The sequence below is a fragment of the Zonotrichia albicollis genome, chromosome 6, assembly GCF_047830755.1.
Source record: "Zonotrichia albicollis isolate bZonAlb1 chromosome 6, bZonAlb1.hap1, whole genome shotgun sequence".
Lineage (NCBI taxonomy): Eukaryota > Metazoa > Chordata > Aves > Passeriformes > Passerellidae > Zonotrichia > Zonotrichia albicollis.
In genome coordinates, this window is record NC_133824.1 from 56,253,171 (window position 1) to 56,275,824 (window position 22,654).

The following is a 22,654-nucleotide window of genomic DNA, read 5'->3' on the forward strand; positions in this document are numbered from 1 at the left end:
ATATAATGCATTATTTTTGAGTGCACCCTATCTCAGCTATCATTTTAGAAGACTTGCATTATTGTATTTTTAGATACCACCAGTGGCAGGGGAGGAGGGGAGAGGGTTGAAACACATCACTCTAACACATCTTCCCTTGCTTTTTCTGCCTTTTCTTCTGTTCTGCTTTCTCAAGGCTATGGGAGAAAAAAATTACACAGATCATCTCAACCAATAAAAGGGAAAACAGTGAAGATAAGCAACACTACTGACTATGGCAGACACCTTATTTTTCTGATATCAAAAAAGCTTCCAGTGCTTTTAACTAGCAATTTAGGAGTGTCACCCACTGACATTCAACTTTTGTGTTTCCAGCAGACACACTTATTGTCATGCTAATACTTTACTGAGATTTTTTTTCTTTCCCTCCTCTTTCACCTAAACTTTAAACCCTTGCCTGGAATCACTGTGCAGAAGGTAACAAAGACAAACTGGGACCCAAGGGATGAACCATTCCCAGCAATGCCCACCTCCCACCTCCTTTGAGATGAAGCTATTGCTGCTGTGTTTTGAAAAGGTAAAACAATAATTTTCCTACCATGCATTTTGGAATAGCTTTCACTTATAATGGTTAAAATATTTCTTAGCCTTTTTTCCTTCCCTTGATCTTCATTTAAAACCACAGCTCTACATTCTATTAGACACCTGCAGGTACCATAGATTAAAGAAGATTAATCTATTCAGCTAATGTGTTGGCTGATTCTCTTACTAGTGTCAAAAACCTACAATTAAATATTTTCCTTCAACAATATTATAGTATGCAATTCTTGAATCAAGCAGTCATAAATTAATTTATAAATGGAAAAAGCATAAGCCACACAAGATGGTGAACACTGAAAAAACTATTTATAGGAACTGCTTTTCATGTAGTCATTATTTTAAATTATTTTTCTCATACATAGTCCAACTTCTGTTTAACTTGGAAGTGTCCTATCTGTCTCACACAATATTAAATGTGTCTGACATCTACAATAAAAACCACTTGCTTGTATAGAATATAGAAAGGAGCATGCAGACAAAATTTGCTAACAGACAAAACAGTGCTAACCTGGCAGGAACTATGAAAATGTTGGTGCATTTAACAATTTGAAGGTGTTCTGACAAATTGGAGACACAATTCTTCAAAAACAGAATGCAATTTGAAAAGGGCAAGGTTAGACACCTACACAGAAATAAGAAACTGCACTGATACTAAGTGGGAGCAACAAATGAAATTGATAAATCAGTTCCTTTTCCAGAAAACAGCTTAGAAAACAAAAACAAAATACCCAACATCTCAAATACAAGGGTAAAAAAGCACTATTTCATGCTGTTTGCAGCAGCCTTTCATGCATTTGAAGATGATTATGGTGCACCCTCCTCTTCAAATGCCCAACACCACCAGCTCTGTGAATGAAGATTATGTCAGCTCAACATCTGCTTATTCCTTGGACTTTCTCCAGCAAATCCAAATCTGTCCAGATCTGAAGGAAATGCTTTAATTGAGGCATTGCAATGCAGAAGGGAACAAAAAATTTACTATGTTTGGTACTTCCTTCACAATGGAGCTTGCCTAATTTTGCAAAAATATTATAGTGACTCATTGGACCCTCAGATAGAACAGTGACTCTCTTGAACACTCTTTTATTTTCTTTTTTGAAGCATCCTAAGAAATTGGGATTGAGACTGCAGCACAGGTCAGGTATTACAAAAGGTTTTCTCACAGTAAAAGCACCAAAGCACTGGAACAGCTTTCCACATGGAAGCTGCATAGTTTCCATTCTGGGGGAGGGTTTTAAGACAATGTTAGGCAAATTTCTGTCAGGAATTATTCTGTTATGCTAATCTACTGCTGAGCAAGCAAAATGTACTGTACTGATCTCTCAGATCAGTTTTCTACCTTTCACCACTGGCTTTTCACATAAAAACATTTTTTAGAGATACAGAAATATAGGAATGAAATGACAAGAGAAACAGGTTAATATTATTTCTCATTTGTCACATCTACATGGCTGTGCCAGCATAGTGGAAAATCAGACTCACAACCAGTTCTTGAAATCTTGTACATCTCATGAAAATTTAACCCAAACATGCTAAAGGAAAAGCAAATGGAGAAGTAACAGCACTGACCTGAAAAACAGAGCTTCTATGTAACATTACATAATCCCAAACAGATTTATTTTTTTTCCCTTAACACAGAATTCTGTCTTTAAATTCTCCTTGAAGAAGATCCAAAAGATCTCCCTTAAGAAGATCCAAAAGGTCTTTTGAGGTAATAACTGCAAAAAAATCATGGATAACTGTACTCAGCTCCTCAGGACCTATCTCCAGACTCTCAGGATCTACCTTCAACACCAAGAGATTCTGATGTGTGGTGGAACATGTTATGGAGTTTCCAAAAGCTCACATCTCATTATGGAGGTGAGGCCACACAAGTAGTGCAGGATTTGCTAATTTGTGAGAAAAGACACAAAATCTTAGGTGCCAGTGATGGTTCTGCCTAGTCATCATTGTAATGGGTAAAACACAGAACAGACAAGAATTCCAGGCTGTAAAAATGTCCCCAGTGCTCTATTACACATGATCCACAAAAAAACTGGAAGGAGTTCTAAAAGACCTTGGACCTCTGCAGGTAGTAACAAAAGCAGTTATAAATCTGGTCCTTGGAACCTGCCAAGTAAGAGCATCGTGTTCTCAAAGGGAATAAAAGAATTCAGACAACCAAGCTTATAAACTCTCTGAGCCAAACAATTTTCAATTTTACTTTTGGAGCCTTCTTTAGGTTAGGATATCAAGCCAGTAAATGAAGCATGAGCTATAAACCAGCTGAATATTATAGATGACTGATGATTTTTTTTTCCCTTCTAACATAACACCACATTCCAGTGTCTTCTATTTCAACGTGATGTTTCTACTTTCTTTTGTTTGCTGGTTCTGATATCACCAACCAGAATACTCATCCACCCATCAGATCATGAAAGCAGGTAATTAAAACACTGTCTTTTCAGACAAGAAATTCCAGGACACAGAGAATACAAATCTCTTGTTTTCTCTCACTCTCACTGGCACTTTTTATGGGCTGTATGACCAAAGATTGAGACAAAAATGAAGTAGAGCACAGGGCATGTCCTTAACTTTTGCACTAAGGAAGCAACTGGACTTTGTACTTATTTCCTATTACCATCTTCTTTCATTAATATGAGAAAAGATAACAAGTTACAAGGATCACAAGGATTTTACTGCGGGCCTTAGAAGTTCAACTAGCAAACATGAACAACCTTTCATTGCTCATCACTCATTTATCTGAGTCTTTCATCACTCACATATAAACTGGAGGACTCCCCCTTGTTCTTAAAATGGATCTAAGTGTTACATAAAGTTCTAAAAGAAATCATGATGCAATTTTACTAGGATCTTACATTGTGCACCTAATTTAAGATGTTAAATTAGGACTAGTCTCAAGTGCATTCATCTCTCATATGGAAAAAATAGTTTGTGCATCAGCTTATAACATAACACAAATATAAATGACATCTACTGAATGTATGGAGAGGTAAATTTATGAAATCTTACTGCTGGATTGTTCAGAAAACACCTCAGCAAAGGCTTGGCTTGCTTCATCTTGGCTCCCCACCTTTAAGGATATAGACACTCACTTCCCTAAGCCAGTACCCACATTTTGTTCTTTCTTCTAAACTGGGCAAGAGTGACACACTGAGATCTTCAAATAATTATGGAAAGTTTACCCCTTGTGGAATTAAGAAGGACAATTCATCTGATATGTACATAGCTTTTCTAAATATTAAAATTTAGTCAGCTAACATAGCTGTAGACATAAAAACTGGGACTGGGGTCCAAACAGCAATTTTAGCAGGCACAACTTCCATAAAATATACAAGTGTCTGGTTCCTCAACCAAAATCTATCACCCTGAGGTGGATGCCAAGGTCCATGTGTAAGAGCAGGACAATCCACAGCATGGGATTCACATCAGTGAGCCTGCTGAGCAGAAAACTGACCATGTTAGCTGACAAAAAATACAATTCCAAGAGTTTAGCTCAAATCCCACCTCTCCTGCAGGCTCAGAGGTCTTGCTCTATTTGACAGGGAGACACTTACCTCCACCTCACATTTTCCTGAGAACACAGGCACAAAGGGCCAAAGCATGTATGCTCCTAATTCCTGCTTAAGCCCTTAAAACACCCACTAAAGTCAGGAGAATCTCAGGATTTACATTGGAGATTAAGAGCTGAAGCATCTTTAGGGATTGATCCTCCATTTCAAAAGGAAACAACCTTCTATCTTTTTTTTTTTCTTTTTTTTTTTTTTCTTTTCTGGTTCCACTGTATAGCAGAGAAAGAAACAGCTTCTTCCCTTTGTGCAACAGCCCAACCATGAAACGTGTTCTGACACACTGAGCACCCAGATCACTCCTCCACCTTACAGGATTCACACTGCCATCTCCCTGGCCACCATCCCAGCCATCAGAGCAAACACCTGCAGGTGAAGCATGAAACATCTGGAGTTTGCTCAGAAAAGGGATCCATCAGGACACAGTGAGATTTCCCTTGAAGGCCAGTGGTCAAGACAAGGCAAACAGAGAAGAGCCAGCAGCTGGTCTCTAACAGGAGAACTGTGCATTTTCTTTACCATGTGCTTGCTTTCATACCTTGCTGAAACACTTTTGCTCATACTTAACTTCTTGTCCTATCAACTGCAACTTTTACAGGATGCAAAAAGTGTTGCCATAAGAGGGCTGTGAGCTCTTGGAGAAACAAAAACAGTGACTGCTTAGCTGAGGATTCTAAAAACACTTTTGCAGAAGTTTGGGGTTTTTATAAAGATCCAGACCCACAAGTTTCAAAACACTGATAATGAGGGGAAGGAACATAAAACATAACTGAGAATTACTTCATTCCAAGTGCCCCATCAGGAAGCTGTCATTAGACACGTCCTCTTATTATTTTAATAACAATTTCTTCTTATATAACACATTCCCACTTTACAAAAAGTTTTCTGACCTCAGAAGCAGTCTGCCATGACTTGTAAGTTCAAACAAACATTCAGTGACCCAGCCTGTCACCTGAGATGTGATGATTGCTGTCATTTAAAGTGCCATAATAAATTTCAGGTAGCTTGATTCAAGTCTGCCTTATTGACTTAAAAGAGTCATGCTCATGGAGTGTTTCCTTAATTTTTTGTCACTGCTCAATGTCTGCAGTGGCCATTTATATCCTTAAGTATGATTTCCTTTTGTGAAAACCTACACTTCACCTGCTTAGCAAACAGCAGAGGTGGGATTTATATCTGTTGTTGGTGAGCATTGCTCCTGCCTCTGTGGCAAGGGACAAGTCTGTGGATCATTCCAGCTTTGTGAAGTTGGCTCCTGGGACCCTGGGAAATGCATTCCTGGGATCAGCAGGGACAATAGATAAACAGATAACAGATAAACTGTGGCAACCCCACAATGCTGCACCCCAGCAATCAGCTGCTGCTTCTGTGGGCCCACCCTGAGCTCTGCTCCCACTGCAAGGGGAATTTAAGGAGCCCACAGGGAGGCCAGGAAACCTTTTCAGTAACTTTGAACAATAAGACATTAGAAAAATAATGTCAATGCACAGATAAGGGGAAAAAAATATAAAAGGCTCAGGAAAGCACCCCTATTGTGTTTAAACCACTTTCACACCACACCAACCCAGAAGCAGCAAGGCAAGCACAGCTGAAATCTGAATATTTAACTATTCACTTCTAGTTCTAGTGCCAGTAACCGAAACTGCTGTTCTAAGCTTCAGGAAAAACATGCACTGATCACAGGATGCAGCAAAGCGCTCAGAAATCTCAGTGAAAATCAAGGAGCCTATTGAAAAAGTAAAAAGTGATGGAGAGTCTACACAGCTAACCTCTCCAAACAAGTAACAAGAATCAACCCCACAGTGAGAGCCTGGGATTTGCATCAGATTTGATGAGACATTTAGGAAAAAACAGGACTGGCACCTTTTGAAGGCAAGATAGTATTTACAGTAAATGAGAATTTAGTAAGCCGTGCATGAGTTACCAGGCTTTGTTCAAACAATGCAGCCTCTTAGTACAACAAGACACCAGAAGGGAACAAACAAAAAAATCCAAATATGTGGTGTATCAGTACATGCCACACAGTTCAAGTGCACTCATTGCCTCCTCAATGCACAGTTCAGCTGGCACAGTTTTGACTGAACTCCTATTGTATGCTTTTCATGCAAAAAATTAATTACTTCTATCTGTCAGGCATCATAAGCCCCACTGCACTAAAATGAGGTTTTGTTTGTTTGTTCCTCTGTTATTTTAATTATTGCAACATGATTACAACAGACTAAACAACAGCCTAAAGGTACAGATGTAGCTCACATCTAAAATACACTCGTGTATAAATATGTATGAGCACATACACAGCTATGGACGATGCTTCTCTCCATAAACAAGGAACTCACATCATCAAAGCTTAGAACACTTCTGTGGCACCTTCCTGCTATTAACATCCTCCAAAATTGCTCCTAATCACAACAAAGTGGCTTCCAGGTAATGAATAAACATGAAGAAACATGAAGAAACACATTCTTTTACAGGGTGAAAATGTGATGAGGTACCAGGACCCAGGACATTGCTGTGGCTGCCCTGGGTGATTGCAGACCCTGGCAGGGGCTCAGAGACCTTGGCATGGAGTCACAAACACCTGTGCCTTTGGTTTTAGCCCATGGAAACAATTACCAACCTTGTGTGAGGAGTTACAGGCCACAAGGGTTTGAGTAGAATGATAGTGAATTTGTCACAGGGTGAAAAAGTAGAATTTTGAGGATTTAGAATGGGGGGTTCAAGAGGCAAGATGGAGGAATCTGGGCATGTCCTGTCCTCCTTCTCCTTCTTCTTCTGCTGTGATGGTGACACTTCTGGGTTGGTTTAGGGTACAGACAGACTGTCTGACACAGGTGATGGGTATTGGAAAATTATTGTAAATAAAGCACAGGTAGTTCTTAGTATAAAAAGCCAACACCACCCCAAGGGCAGGGACTGTGCCACAACCCAACCTGCTGGACAGACCTCAGCAGGTCAGAGAAGGAATGGAACAGATAAGAGAAAATAAACAGCCTTGAAAAACAAAACCAATGAATCTCGACTTCTTCTTGAGTCGTGGGACTGGGAAAAAAAGAGACTTCAATACCTCAGGGTCATCTCAACCACAGAAACCCAAGAATGAGAGAAACACAGGAAACTTGGTGAGAGATACATGCAGTCATCCAATGGAAATGCACGACACCAACTGTGAAGAACAACAACTGACCACACCCTATCACTTATCCTCATCCTTCCATCTCACTATTCACATGTCATTCAAGCCAATCTGATGGTTAAATATTAATCACAGACTCATTTAAATAGGGAAAGACCTTTAAAACCACTGAGTCCAGCTGCTGCCTTAGACAACCAATACAGAGTCAGTCACCTCCAGCTGAAAAATCCCTGCCTTCCAACTATGCATATATGGATATTGAAAGTTGGGGGGGAGAAGGTTGATCAGCCATTTGATCAGGACTCTAAAACCTCAATCTTTTCCACTTTAGAAAGAATTTTGGTACCCAAATATGAACAAACCAATTATCAAAATGGGTAGGATTATAAAGTGGCAATTTAAAGATGGAGAGTGTCAAAAAGAAGTAATGCCTCATCTTATTCTGTAAGGAACAGGCCTGATTTCCAACAGTTATGATCATTGAAAAATCCTGTCCAAAAATATAATATAGTAATGAATATAATACAGCAATTCTCAGTAATGAAGAGATTCAGCTATTGCAGTAGAGTTAGACTAGATCCAAACTTATTTTACTACTTGTATTATTATTGCTACTGATGTTGGGGTGTCCTGTGTGTGACTGTCAGGCCACAGCCTATGGAACAGGCTCTGGGAAAGGAGCAGCAATAATTGCTCTCTGCACAAGAGAGTGGAGAGAATACCTGGAGTTTTGTCTGCTGGATGGATGATGAGCCTCCCTCCCTTTACAGCTGGTGGCTGCAAATGGAGGGTGGTAAAAGGTGTAATCCTTTCACAGGTTAGTGAAAACAGAGTGTTTAAGCTGACAAAATTCCTCTCTGCCTGAAAAGGAATATCAAATATTCCTTCCTGAGCAGGAATATCAAAGAACAGCATCTGATGCTGCTGCACTTACAACATTCCAACCTCAGACTGTAATCAGTTTACCTGATGATGCAGTCTGTCACTCTACAGGACAAAATACCTCCTACAGCAATCTATGTTATTTCTCAGGAAATAACAGTGCCAGCTTTCATGCTAGTTGTAGGATAGTTATTCTTATATCACAACAGCATCATTTCAAAATCATCTCTTTAGGTAACATTCTTCTCCAAGACTGGAACCAAGAAATTGTACCAATCAACCAACATTTTTCTTCCCAAAATTCTTTTTCCAACTAATTCATTTGAAAAGAAAATCGAGAGCTCATGTTCCCTGTATCCTTAAACCAGATTGAGGGTATAAGGCCCCTGTCCCAGCCCTCCAGTCTCAGAAGGATGATTTCAGTCTCCTTTTTCTTTTGAACGGTCAGGAGTTACCACCTGTAACAGGAACTCATACAATTTCAAATAAAGAAAATCATTTACTACAAAATCACTTGGTTATCCCTCAAGATTTCTGATTTTCTGGCAGTTTCTAATTTTGGCACTTTCTGGCTATCTTAGGTTTTGTGAACTTCACCAGTTCTTGAGAATTCTATATACCTACAGGTTCCACAGGGGTCAGAGTAAGTCTGTGAAGAAAATAAGGGAGAATTTACCTGGTTTAGTAATAATATTGAAGGAAGAGTTCTCAAGTCAGTCAGTTGAGATTTAATTAAAACACAGGAGAAACTAGCCGGGAATGATTTATATTCAAAGGGGATTATGGCTAACACTAAACTGTTTACAAAATCAATGGGAACCCAGCACAAAACAGATATAGCTCAGGGGAATACACATTGATTAGATTCCTCTGTCCAAGATGCAGTCCTCTTTTCCATGTTCCTCATTAATTCATTTCAAGATTTATGTGAATTGCAAAAAGATGTTCCAAGCTATACCGAGCTCCAGTTATTTATATTCTGTTAAATAAGGGAAAAAATTTTCTATTCATCTGAAACTAAAATTCATTTGTCTCCAAACATTTAATGAGAGAGGATGGTTCAGCTCATCCCCAAATTCATCATCTGCTGCACATTATTGAATATCCAATAATGCCAATACTACCCAAGAAAGGACTGGCACAATCTGTTAGCTCTCAGACTGAGCTGACAATTTCCTGGTGTACCCAAAACACAAACCTGGGTACTCCTGACAACCAAAACAGTGTTTGGTTAAAGCTCTGCATCTTCACAATATTCAGTGTTCTGCAGCCTTTTATTTAAAATTAGCAAGGATCTAATTGCTAAAAAGGAAGCTGGTGCACTGCAGCTCCAGTTTTGCCAAGCCTCAGCTGCCCACCAGCCACGAGGCAGGTCATGTTTGAGCCAAATTTGGTATTGTTTGTACAGAAAAATCATCAGATGATAACCACACACTGTGGCAGTGTCAGGCTCTGAATTGATTTTCATAGAAAAGAGCAACTGAAAATTGTGCCTTACATCCTTCCACAAACTAGATGCACTTCAGATTGCCACTGACCTTTTCAACAGCACTGATTGAGCTAACTAGACTGAAAGTTAGAAAGCAAATAAAGTCACCAAAGGGGTAATGGGTTAAAAAAACCTCCAGAAGAGAGCAGAAGGCCTGACCTTCAAAGGTTAATGTCACTTCTGCCCAAGTAAATGGAGGAAATGTTTCATGATCAAAACAGTGGTTCTTAAACAGACATTATATAATTCCAGTGAAACAAAGTGCTTCACCAAAAAATAACTCACATGCATGAGTGATGGTCACAGCTCCTGGAAATCAAACCTGTTCCTTACAGAATAAGATGAGACATTACTTCTTTTTGACACTCTCCATGAACTGGTGTCTTAGGAGACTGAACCAATGGGTTACACAGACCCCAGTTTTTAACAATGATCTCCATCTTCCCACAGGCTTGCCCGGTTTACCATTTTGTCAGTTAAGTGACAATAAAAGTCCATGTGAGTACTGCAAAATTCTTCTTGCCTAAGAAACCCACAGCGGAAAACAATGCCCAAATTATAGGTAGGGCTTTGTGGAGAAAAATTAATCAGGACTATTCCTACTCCTGGAGGCAGGAATGCATCAGCAACAAACTCACTGCCATGGCGCCCTCACGTGTGCCAGCCAACAGCTCAGACCTGTCACTGGGCAGGGAGCACTGAATCAACCCTGCACAAAACTGGTTTATTGCCTCATGGATGGGGGACCCAAAAGGCAGGAAACACAACCTCAGTGATCTTCTCCTGAGGAACAGAAAAAGTGGGAATGGCCACTGCTGCTCCCTGAACAGCCACCAGGATGGCTGGCAGGCCTCAGTGCACCTCCTGCTCCCTGGGAAGCACCAGCAGCCACTGGGTCCTGCTGTCACAGACATGTTCTATGAAAAATCCTTGCCTTGGGATTTTTCCCCTGAGACCCTGGAAGGCCTCAGAAGAAAAGAAAAACAATGATTATCTGCTGCTGTGGAATGCAACAGGCACATCTGTGATTGGTCCATGTTGGCTGTTCCCAATCAATGGCCAATCACAGTCAGCCAGCTCAGAATCTCTGGTCAGTCACAAGATTTTATTAGCATTCTTCTTTCCTTTCAAGCCTTCTGATGAAATCCTTTCTTCTATTATTTTAGTATAGTTTTAACATAATATATATATCATAAAATAATAAATCAGCCTTCTGAACCATGGAGTCAAGATTCTCATCTCTTCCCTTATCCTCAGACCCCTGTGAGCACGGACACACCTGGCACCAGCACTGGGCAAGCAGAGTGGCCAAGCTGCCCTGTGCTGGTGTTTGAGGGTCCCAGGACGAGGGAAGAGATGAGAATCTTGACTCCATGGTTCAGAGGGCTGATTTATTATGATATATATTATATTAAAAGAAAATGATCTATTAAAACTACACTAAAAGAATAGAAGAAAGGATTTCATCAGAAGGTTAGCAAGGAATAGACAAGAATGATGATAAAATCTTGTGACTGCTCACAGCCTCGACACAGCTGGACTAGGATTGGTCATCAAGTGAAAACAATTCACATGCTGGTAAACAATTCTCCAGATCCACATTCCAAAGCAGCAAAACATGGAGGAGCTGAGGGTTCCCAGCTTCCCAGGAGAACAGATCCTGGCAAAAGGATCTTTCAGAAAATGTGTCAGTGACACTGCCCCAGGAACCCACCCCTGTGCCCAGGCAGAGCCAGCCCAAGGCACACAGGCATTGCTCAGTGCAAACTCTCTGCATGTTCTCTGGTTTTGCAGAACACAGCAGTCTCTGAGCTAACACTAACTCACGGTCAAATAAGATGTTGCTGTGTATTCCTATAATTATCTCAGTTACTAATAGCTACCAAGATGCACAGACACAGCCTCTGGTGAAAGCTTGAAGGGATAATATAAGTCATAAAAATTAGGGAAACAAAATAATAAAATGAAAAAGAGAAGTAAACAATCCCAAGGAAGATGAGAGCCAAAAAGGAGTTTGCATTTTTGCATTGTCAATTTAATCCCAATTATTTTCAAGCACTTCCTTAAGCCTGTAAGTGGAGAGAAAATAATATTCTATTATTAAACACAGTGATCCCTACAGGAACATGCCTCATTCGTATCAGGCATGCACAGCTTCAGCAAGTGAGCTCAGGACAAGATAGAAACAACACAAGATACAAACACTGCAAACATCTTCAACAAAAGCAATAAAAAAATTAGGTTATTGTAATGCAGTTAGTCAGAAAATATCCATAGCAGGAAGGAAAACTAAGATTCTAATTTAGAAATTAAAATTTTAAAGAAAGTGATAAGGACAGATACTGAAAAAGTTTCTACTGAACACCTAAAGAATATTTTGAAATTTACCTTTAGACATGAAGAACAGATACACCAACTGGAAAAATGAGAAGTTATCGTTTTTGGAAAAAAACCTACTGAATACTAAAACTATTATAAGAGTCAGCAAATCAACAGGAAACTAACATCAATATAAGGATTGCCTTTGTAGATGCTGTACATACATTTGTACTGATTTCAATTATTTAAATCAAAGTCTCACTACCTTTTTTTGTATAACTTTTTATCAGCCTCCAAAAAGATACAGGTACACAGAAGCAGATCATTAAATAGGGGTATTAGAAAAATACTTTTTTGAGATTTTTTTAGAGGCAGCTACCTACTTAAATGGAATTGATTTGTCTGTCAAAAATCTTACAGACTAAGAGGAATTCTCTTTCTAAAAATTAAATACGTACATGAATATTTTATAGAATGTCTGCCCTCAGCTGTCAATAACACTTAGAAAATAAAACTGCAAAAAACCCAACAACTTATTTCTTGCTGGGTAAGCAGTTTGATTACTTTTCTACACTTACTTTGGCTGATTTTGTGGTATCACTGTGCTATTCCTTGTGCAATCCTGCACCCAGTAAACCTCACACTACCCTGGCAAAACAACACAGGATGCTGCTAGCACTATTATCCAGATTCCAGGTGGGAAAGCAAACCAGACAAACCTGCCCAGATACACAGCACTGAACACACAGATCTTCACTATGATTAGTAGCCAACAGCATGGCACTGGGTTTCATTAACCCATCTGTCAGATTATATCCTGTACAATTCAGGAGAATGCAACCCTAACGTGTAAGGGCATTTATTGATTTGGGGACACAAGATCCCCAATCTCTTCATGTGAACAAAAATTTCAACATCTTCAGAGCAAGACTGCCATCCTGCAGGAGTGAGGATTTTTTTTTTCCTTTAATAGCAATGATTATAATTTGTTCAAATGTGAGTTACTAACACAAGAACTGACAGTTGCAGGCCTGAATTCCTTGGGAGCCATAATTATTTATGACACTTTATTACAGCAACACCAAAACATATGGTTACCTTATTAGAAATTAGAATTTATTTTCATATAAATCTCAGCACGACATTACACCAAAAGAACTAAAGTTACTCCAGGGGATGGCAAGTAATTCCACTTTCCAGGTTTCTGTAGCTGTAATATGATTTTAAACTAATTAACTTGTAAATATAAAAGCAGCTTTGATAACAGAAATAATCTATCCAGAGCCATATGAGGCACAAACATCACTTCCAAAAAACTCTTGAATCTTCTTAGGATAAAAATTTTAGTATTTTGCTTGAACTCTTTCTGTTCACTGGCAAGAACATAATCTGTGCCTGGAATTTACCACCATCCAATGAACTTGAGGGAAAGGCTCTATTTTGGGTTTAATTCAGGCTCCTCCACCAGCAGCTCATAGCACAAGGAATTTGCAGTCTCACTCATTAAAGTCCACATAGCCACAAGGGCAGGACAAATGACAAGTGCCTGCCTTTGGATTATCTTATAAAGGATGATTTTGAGTTCATGTGATGGTTAAGGGAATAATTTTAAATAAAAAGTCTCTCTCTCTCTGGAAACAGTAGGCAGGACAAACATATTATTTGTTTTATATCACCAGGAGAAATGACTTTCACTGATAAATAGGATTACCTACATAGTAAAAGTTTAAATTTGACACTGTTAGGTAACTGAAATACTAAAAAGTAGATTAACAAGTGTCTGTCAAAGAAAACCTTTTAAAAAGCAACCTGGCACGGAGTTCCATGTTTATAAAAGGCGTGGGGGGGTTGTTTGGGATTATGGCATTGCAGGGGGGGTTTGGGTTTTGCTTTGAAAATCCCCATGAGAACTTTGTTCCAGCTGAACCACTGCCCCCTTTATCTTTGAGACAGAGATGATGATTTGACTGTAACATTTTCAGATTCTTCTCCTGCCCTCCCCTTTTCTATGGATTCTGCATAGATTAAAAAAAAAAAAAATCCGTGCATTTACCATCAGTATTCATCCTTAACTTCATGAAATCACCTGAAACCTGCCCAGTTCTGCAGATGTATCTGTACCCCCACACCCATGCACAGAACACAAGTTTATCACAGCACACAGAACATCTGCAGGACACAGACATCTTGTGATGCAGGTTTCCTTTCAGCAACACAAGGACTCTCATTAAAAGCAGGTCCAGAAGTGGAGTCAATGGAGCCCATCCAAAAGCACAGTTGTACATCACTGCCACACAAAGTTTATATGGCACCACATAATGCTAATGTCACCTCCCAAGCCACAGTGCAGTGAAATTAGAACAGCTGCAGTGAAATCAAGACAGAGGAGGAGGGGAAAACTCAACAAAATTCACCTTATGTTATAGAGCAAGAAAACTCAGTGGATTGCCAGCAGACTTCTACTCTGAGGGCCATATGTAGGACTGGGTTTATTCTTTTTTGAGGAAAGTTCTGCACACTGAACAGTTAATTATGCACAGAATGTGGTGAGTCAAAGGATTAAATATTAGAGGTAAGCTTTATGAAGCTCTCTCATCTTCACAACTGTAACAGAAGCCCCACTTTATGATGAACGTTTTTTTTTTTTGTTCCACTATGTTTTGCAACAGAACTAAACTTTTTTTTTCTCACTAAAGCACGCTGATAGTTATGTCTTTGCATTTGGAACTAAATCATTAATCTAAAAAGTCATTAATTTAAAAAATATAAAAAATCTAAAAAATCATTAATCTAAAAAAATCATTAATTTTTCCTGATTTCTGCAATAATGGGAAAAAAAACCCAGCATCTTCTGTGTTGCAATTTTTTTTCTAACTGACTTTCAGAAAAGAAACATTTCCTGACAAAACCTACACTAATGTACCTTCAGAACAGATATTTTCAATATATTTACGTATCTATCTTTCTGTAAAGAATTTCCTGACTACATGTGGTATCAAGTTCAAAGGAAGAGAAACTGGAAGCAATAAAAACCACTGTATGTGTCTAGAACATACTTGCAAATTACAAGGAAATTAAATATGGTTTTATTTTACAATAGCTAGCAACCAAGTCCTGAGATTTCAAGCACACTAGGCAGACATTCTGCCAGGCCCCCATGCTGCATGCTTGGATCCATGCTCAGTGGAAAATGAACACTCTTTTCTCCCTAAGCCTTCATTTGTCTTTATTTCATCTCCCCAAAATCTGCCAAGCCCACTAAAATTATCATAACTCTTCCTCAGAGCACAAAGTAGGCAGATTTTCTGAATTTGGCTAGCATTTCAGAGCTTCTGTGACATCTTTTAGAAATGAGCAATAATTTGTTAACAACAGATTAAATAACACTTTGGGAGCACAGAAGGGAAAGAACGACTGAGTCATGTTCCTCCTGAAAGTCATGCGTGCTTCTAGAGCGTTCCATCAAGGTCAAAAATTGCATTGATTTTCATAAGTGGTAAGGAATTTGATTCATCACTCTTTAAGCTGATGTGGTGCTAAGGTGAGGGTCAGGTCATACAGGAATCATCCCAGAGATCATACTTGGGTACAGAGGGAAAGAATACAACATAAAATGAGAATATTCATCTTGCAGGTCCACTTCAGTGACTGGATCTTTCCTTGTGTGACACCTGTCACCACAGACCATTCTCTGGTGACACTGGCTGAGCACGTGCTGTGTAACATGACAAAACACCTTGTGCTATGCCAATGTACCCCTTCCATGAGATGCTTCTTGGGGGTGCAAAGGATGGCTCAGGTTAACACTGATTTTCTTGTTCCATGCACCCTTGTCAGTGAGAAGAAACATGCATTTGTCCTGTGCTGTCTACCCCAGATAGATCAGATTTTAGCAGCACTCACAATGGATCAGATCTCAACAGCACCAAGGTAAAAATCAATTTTGTACCAACATAACTTTGCAGGTAGAAAGGGGCTGTAAATGTTTCAAGCGAAGAAGGTAATAAAGAATGGGGAGCTGAAATGTGGCAGAGAAATATTATTCTTTTCCCCTTCACTGTGAAATATATATGGCAGGAATTCTTTTCAGAAGAGATGGCCCTTTGCCTGTTATCTAAAAAGTGAGCACCAGCATGCTAGCTAGCAGCAACCCTGGCTCCCAGCTGAGGAGCCTTGATTTTCCTTTATCATCTCTGAACTCCAGACTCGCCACATGCTGACCCTTTCCTGCCTCTTGGTCAGTAGTGCCATGCTATTATTTGCAAAACAGGCACAGACTGCAGTGTTTTCAGCTCTGCAGAAGTGCTCAGGAGTACAAGTATCTGCAGGTCTGTGCACACATCACACACACATCTGGAACAACCAGCATCACACAGCTCAGACAGAGTCCCCATTTTGGTGCTGGCTCTGCCACAAGCTGCTGCCCATGTGGCACTAACACACATAAACTTCACATTTTGGTGATGATTCTGCCACAAGCTGCTGCCCATGTAGTACTAATACACATGCAGTTTCACATTTTGGTGCTGGTTCTGCCCACGTGGCACTAACACACATGCAATTTCACATTTTGGTGCTGGTTCTGCCCATGTGGCACTAAAACACATGTCACTGCTGCCCACGTAGTCACTGGCACTAACACACATGCAACTTCACATTTTGGTCTGCCACAAACTGCTGCCCATGTGGCACTAACAACAAACACGCAACTTCAAAATTTCATGCTGGTTCTGCCACAAGCTGCTGTCCACCTGGCACTAACACACATGCAATTTCATATTTTGGTGCTGGTTCTGCCCACGTGGCACTGACACACATGTCACTGCTGCCCACGTGGCACTGACACACATACAACTCCCCATGCTCAGTGCAGGTGTCCGTCTGCCCTGTCCTGAGAGCTGCAAGTGCGCACACCCTGCTGCAGCTGCAACGTTGCAATCCTGCAGGCCTGGGTTGGCCAGCTCAGCTGCAGGAGTGCCAGCATTCATCCATGCCTGTGTGACAAAGGGACACTGCTTCAACACTTGTGCCTGAGCACCCACAGCTCTAGGCAAACCTCAAACCACATCTTGTATGCAAGACAAGCAGCCAAATCTCAGCAAATCAGAAAAAGCCCAACTTTTCTGGTTTTGAGTAAAATATATTGCTTTTACATAACCCAGAGAATCTCCACTTATCTCCTTCATTCATCACAAGCTTCATTTACTTGTTTGCTTTCAGAAACAGTCCTCCCTCAATACATCTGTTATTTCAAAAATGGAATGCATATAGTGAGTGGTTATCTTATATGTACATCTTGACATAAGAAGCTTCTAAGTACTTGAAAAGTACTTGCTGAGAATAAATAGTGAAAGTCTCTCAGGTTTAAATTATTTCTTTTACAAATTTGTTGATGCCAATTCTTCGATAAAAGTTAGAATCTTTTTAATTCTTTTTTCCACTGTACTGCTAATGTGACTATGCAAAGTTAAAAAAGAGACAAATGCTTATCAAAAAGCAGAGCAGACTCAAACACAGTACTTCAGAGATCTAACAAAATGGAAATGATGCCAAACTCCAGCAGGATAAAACCGTGAGTGAGAGCAAGTAGAAATAAAAAATCATATGTAAGGTAAAATAATACTAGACATCACAATTGACATGCACAACTACTTCAAGTACACTGGAAGAGATGAGAAATCTGGAAAGCTCCAAGTTAATGATTTGGAGCACTCTAAACTAAGCTGCCACTTACCAGCACATATCACAGGTCTGAAATAATTTAACCTTCCACCTCAAAGGAAAAGAGTAATCTTACACGTCCAGAGTTTAAAGGCTTAGCAAAAACAAACACAAATTCAGAGCTACAGCTGAGCATGAGCTCTTCCTTGCTTCCACAGGTGTTTTGGATGTTTAGTATTTGTTGCTCAGGTGTTTTGAGTATTTAATCCTCACACACAGAAATTCAAAACAGTAAAAGAAAATCCATACTATTCAAGCTCCTGCTAAACTGTACCTTCAGACATGTGCCTTTGCTCTCATTTGTTTAAATCCCAGCTTCACCATGCATTTGAGATTATTGTACAGCCAGCTATGAAATTATTCTATTTAGCAGATTAAACACGTAGATGAGAGGAATGAGGTTAGAGAGGCATAAAAAGGAATTCTGCAGAAAGCAGAGGAAGGAGGAGTGGAAGGAAGCTCTTCACAGGGCTGAAAGGAGTCACTCTTGGCTGATCAATTTGTCACTCTGCAGCTCCCTTGCTCAAGGGCCTCTGTCCTGGGTTACCTGCAGAGAACTACACTCCTTCTAGCAAATACCTCATTTCATAGAATGCAGAAAGCAACACTCCCCTCTATCCCACGGTCTCCAGCAGCAAAAGCAGCTGTTTGTTCTGTGTCCTCATGTTTCACCCACACAGTGGGTCAAAGGCAGGGATTTAATTTGCCCTTCCAAAAATTCAAGCAACATAGACCCAGGTATGTTGCAATTCCTGATTTTTTTTTTTTTTTAAAGCTCTTTTTTCCACCATCACTACCACTAATGTACTGCCAATATCTCCAAAACTGCTTGGGTCAAGATGTTCAAATCTTTTCCACAGAAGAAAGAAGGGATAGTCTGTATCTAGGTAAATAGAAATACTAAGCACTGTAATTATTTAAAACAGCAAAAAAGAACCCAGCTAACACTGGGTTATGTATCACAGCTGATGAACAGCCTGTCCTCTGATGCCCAAGAAGTCCCTGCAGTATGTAAAAAGCAGTTGTTCAGTTTTTTGTACACAAAAAGTTTCTCTCTATACACAAAATATCTGCTGCCTACCTGTAAGAACACATGTGGGAACTGTTTTTCCAGTGACTGAAAGTGAATATAACAGACCATGCAAATTAATGTTTGCAGAGAAAATACTAAATACCATAAGATTTAAAGCTACACTTTACTGACTATATTTATAAAATGCTATTTCAAGCCATCCTGTTCACTTGTATACACTAAAAAGCCTTTTTATGAATGCAGGATCATTTAAGCACAATCCACACACATCTTTTTTTATTCTTACATCCTCAGTTGTCAGTATTTCAATTCTTATGCTATATTTTGACATCTTGTCAAAAACGCCATCCCCTTCCATCACCAGCACTATTGCAAAAACAATCAAGGGAAATATTTTTTACAGAGTAGCTCAAAAACTTCCTACGATGGTCAAAAAATAAAATATTGCAGCCTGACATGCAAGAGTATTAAAAAACCCAACCCACAATGCAAAGGCAGGAAGGAATGTGGTACACATTGAATCATCCATTTATTTTTAAGAACTACATCACAGCTCTGAATAACAAGCTCTAGAAAACACTGGGAAACAAGAAGGAGAGTAATACTCCACTGCATTCACTCCTGTGATGGCATAACCCATGAACAGAAGTACCTCAGCTGCAATCTTCTCAGAAATAGGTCTCTCATGTACCATAGGAAAGCCATTTCAGCAAAGCACCTGTCCCACAGAAGTGCTTGAGGAAGGACTGCAGGTCATCATTTTTATATCCCAGCCACAGCACTCCCTCACACTTACCATTCTCACAAATGCCTGCACAATTCCCACCTCCTGCATTAACGCATCTTATGAAGACACTGTTCTCTAAGAAACATTTTACAAGGTAGGTGCTATTATCTGAATAACAGTGGTTTGAAATTTGTCCTGACAGCGTGACCGTGGTGCAGAGAGACACAACTGCAGCAATGCAATACACCCACAGACAGGGGGGCAGCACCACCTGGAACCCCCAATTCATGGGCACAGAAAAGGGGCCCTGTCACATTCACCACCATGGAACTGAACTTTGCAATGAAGTGCATTCATCTACCATTTACTTCATCTTGCATATTCCATATTCATATGTAATGCATATGTAACGAAAGTTATTTCATATTACATATTACATATTCATGTACATATTTATTTCATGTTTCTGAATAAGGTGTTCAGGGAATGGATATTTTGAATATTTTGTTTACCTTCACAATATGCTGAGTCCCCTTGGACAGAGAGATAACCGTTCTTGCATTCACAAGTGGCTTTTGTGTTCCAGTTTTTGCACTCTGAGTTTTCACCACACCTGTGCCCCTCTGCACAGAAGTTATGGCCTAAAATACAAGGAACATGCAACAGGCTTTTAAAACATATTTAGTTCGGATATTCAGCTATTTACATTGACTGTGTCACTCAAAAACTTGAGCATTTTACATTCCAAATTCTCATTTTACATTCCAAATAAACGTAGTTGGTGCACACAGACTTTTTTTGGATTTCTCCATCAATTCATTCTCATAAAAACCATTTTCTTTGAAAAGATATTTGTATGACTGGTTTTATTCAGGAAAAAAGACAACTCCAAAGCAGGAAGCAATGACAATTCATTACTGTTCTACTGAACCCACGTAGCATTAAGTCTCTGATTGTCAGGAAGCGCAATGCTAATAAAATAACTTACATCAAAAGGACAATGAAGTGTAATATAAGAAAAAAAGCCCTCAAAATTCTCTTATTATGCACAGCCACGTGTGCTTTTAGTAGACCAAAATGAGACACTGCACAAAATTGTAGGAGTAGTCAAAGCAACCTCATACACTGCCTTGTAATTCTGTCAGCAAAAACCAGCTCAATTGTTTCTACAGTTTATAATTATTCCATGCATCATGTTCTATCAAGGGGAATTTTTATTCATCTCTCCTTTTTCCTTCACACAGGTTCTCAGTAATTTCTTTGTGAACAGTTTCTCTAATTCCTTATTTCTAGAAATAGGATGAACTTGCCCACCTCCTTCTGTAAAGGTACAAGTGGCTGAAATTCTTTCTTTCTGATTTTCAGTATTTCTCAGAGACATGTCAACATCTTTCTCTGTTTAAGTCTAAAGTGAAAGTAATGGTAACTTCATCTCTAAAGGCACTCCACTGGAAGTTAAGAAATAACTTACAGAATTTGACAACAGGAATTTTTTTTCCTCCCTTCACTGATGTATATTCTATGGATTTTCCCTATTAATATCCAAGAGTCCATTTCTATTTGTCTGAGATCTATAAGCAGTCATTTTGGTAAATCCTATTTTGTATCCATTTTCTGTCCTGGAAGGAGGAAAAGCAGAAACCCACACATATCTATTCCAGCTTGTGCTGATCTGAACACCAGAACAGTTTCTGCCAGTTACACCTGGTCATAAAGGAGCAAACTAAAAGTTCTCTTTCATTGATCATAAAATTCCTAAAACCCCCTAAAAGCAGCTAAGAAAAACACAACCCAGACTTTAACATCTAAATGCCAGATTCAGGTCTCTATTTAAGTCCCTTGCTTTGATATCATATTTAATGTATTTTTAGTTGTCTATCCCTTGCTTTGATATCATATTTTAATGCATTTTTAGTTGTGTATCCCTTGCTTTCTATTATATTTTAATGCATTACTAGTTGTCTATCCTTTGCTTTGATATCATATTTTAATGTGTTTTTAGTTTTCTATCCCTTCCTTTGATATTATATTTTACTGTATTTTTACACACACACTTCAGTTGTGTACTAATTTAACACTCAGGTGGTGCCAGCTTAGTGCACTCCAGATTTATGTGTCTGATCATCTAATGCTGAGTTCTGAGGTAATTTTTTAAAAATGTTAACACTTGTTAGCAGTGTCAACATCCAGTTCTACACTTAAAGTTCAAATTCATTTTACTACCAGCCAAGGTACCCTTCCTTGTGCTCAGCTGACTCCTTCTTTCATTGTAATCCAGAATGAGAAAAAGAACCAATTCCCTTAATGAAACCTTCAGTAATCCCTTCTAGTCTTCACTCATTTCACAGTCTGGTAAAAACAACTCAAGTATTCCAGATCCAGCCTTGTGGAGCCCAGGTACATTTTAGACTGGTAAAATAGGGTGCCAATACACTGCCTTTAGCCATTTATGCAATCACAGTACTTGACTTCTCATTTCTGCCTTTATAACTATAATTGAAACTGAACACTGGAACCCATTTCCTCAAACTCACCCCTTCAGCATCTGATTTATGGTCCCCACGCAGGATTACTATTCTACTGGCATTCCAGATAATATCCAAGAGACAGTAACTTTTATAATATTTTCTTTGTTTCCCCTAAGACTATGACATCCTGGTCTGCTTCCTGCTTCTTTAGAATAATAATTCTCCTTTGAGGTCATATGCAGTATGAGCTTGATTTGACTATTTCTGGGTCAGAACCTCTGTAACATAGCAGTGTATTGAGCTGGGCAGTATGAAAATATCACATGGATTGTTACTCTGTCTCAGGTTATTTGGTTTATATTTAGTTCTATTTCCCTCTCATCCAAACCTGTAAAAAAAAATTTCATCTCTATCAGTATGTTTTAGTCACAAGTGTGCTGGTATGTAGCATCATGCAACTTTCTGCAACAAAATTCTGTTTCCAGGCTCTTTTTATCCCAGTGAGTCAACATTTTACCTCATGATCAGCCCATGGCAAATTTAAGACAATTAGCCAAGTTGGTGGCTTCTCAGAGTTAACTCCAATCGCAAGTCCCAGATCAACCACTCCAACAGCACTTTTTCCCAAGCACAAGCCCGTGATTAATTTTCACATCACAGCCCTGTGAATCCTTCATTGTTTCTTTACCATCTCTGAAAACTATCTGTAGATATGATGGCTACCCCACCTATCC

At 39.3% G+C, this 22,654-nt stretch overlaps 1 protein-coding gene across 8 annotated transcripts in view; it reads right to left on the minus strand.

The window, feature by feature from the left end:
- The window catches only part of NELL1 (neural EGFL like 1), a 273,376-nt gene that overhangs the window by 164,046 nt on the left and 86,676 nt on the right, over positions 1-22,654 (minus strand). For all 8 annotated transcript variants that reach the window (XM_074543909.1, XM_074543905.1, XM_074543908.1 and 5 more), the window contains exon 12: positions 19,965-20,093. In XM_074543909.1, the coding sequence (XP_074400010.1) occupies positions 19,965-20,093 (129 nt within the window). The remainder of the gene's footprint in view (positions 1-19,964; positions 20,094-22,654) is intronic.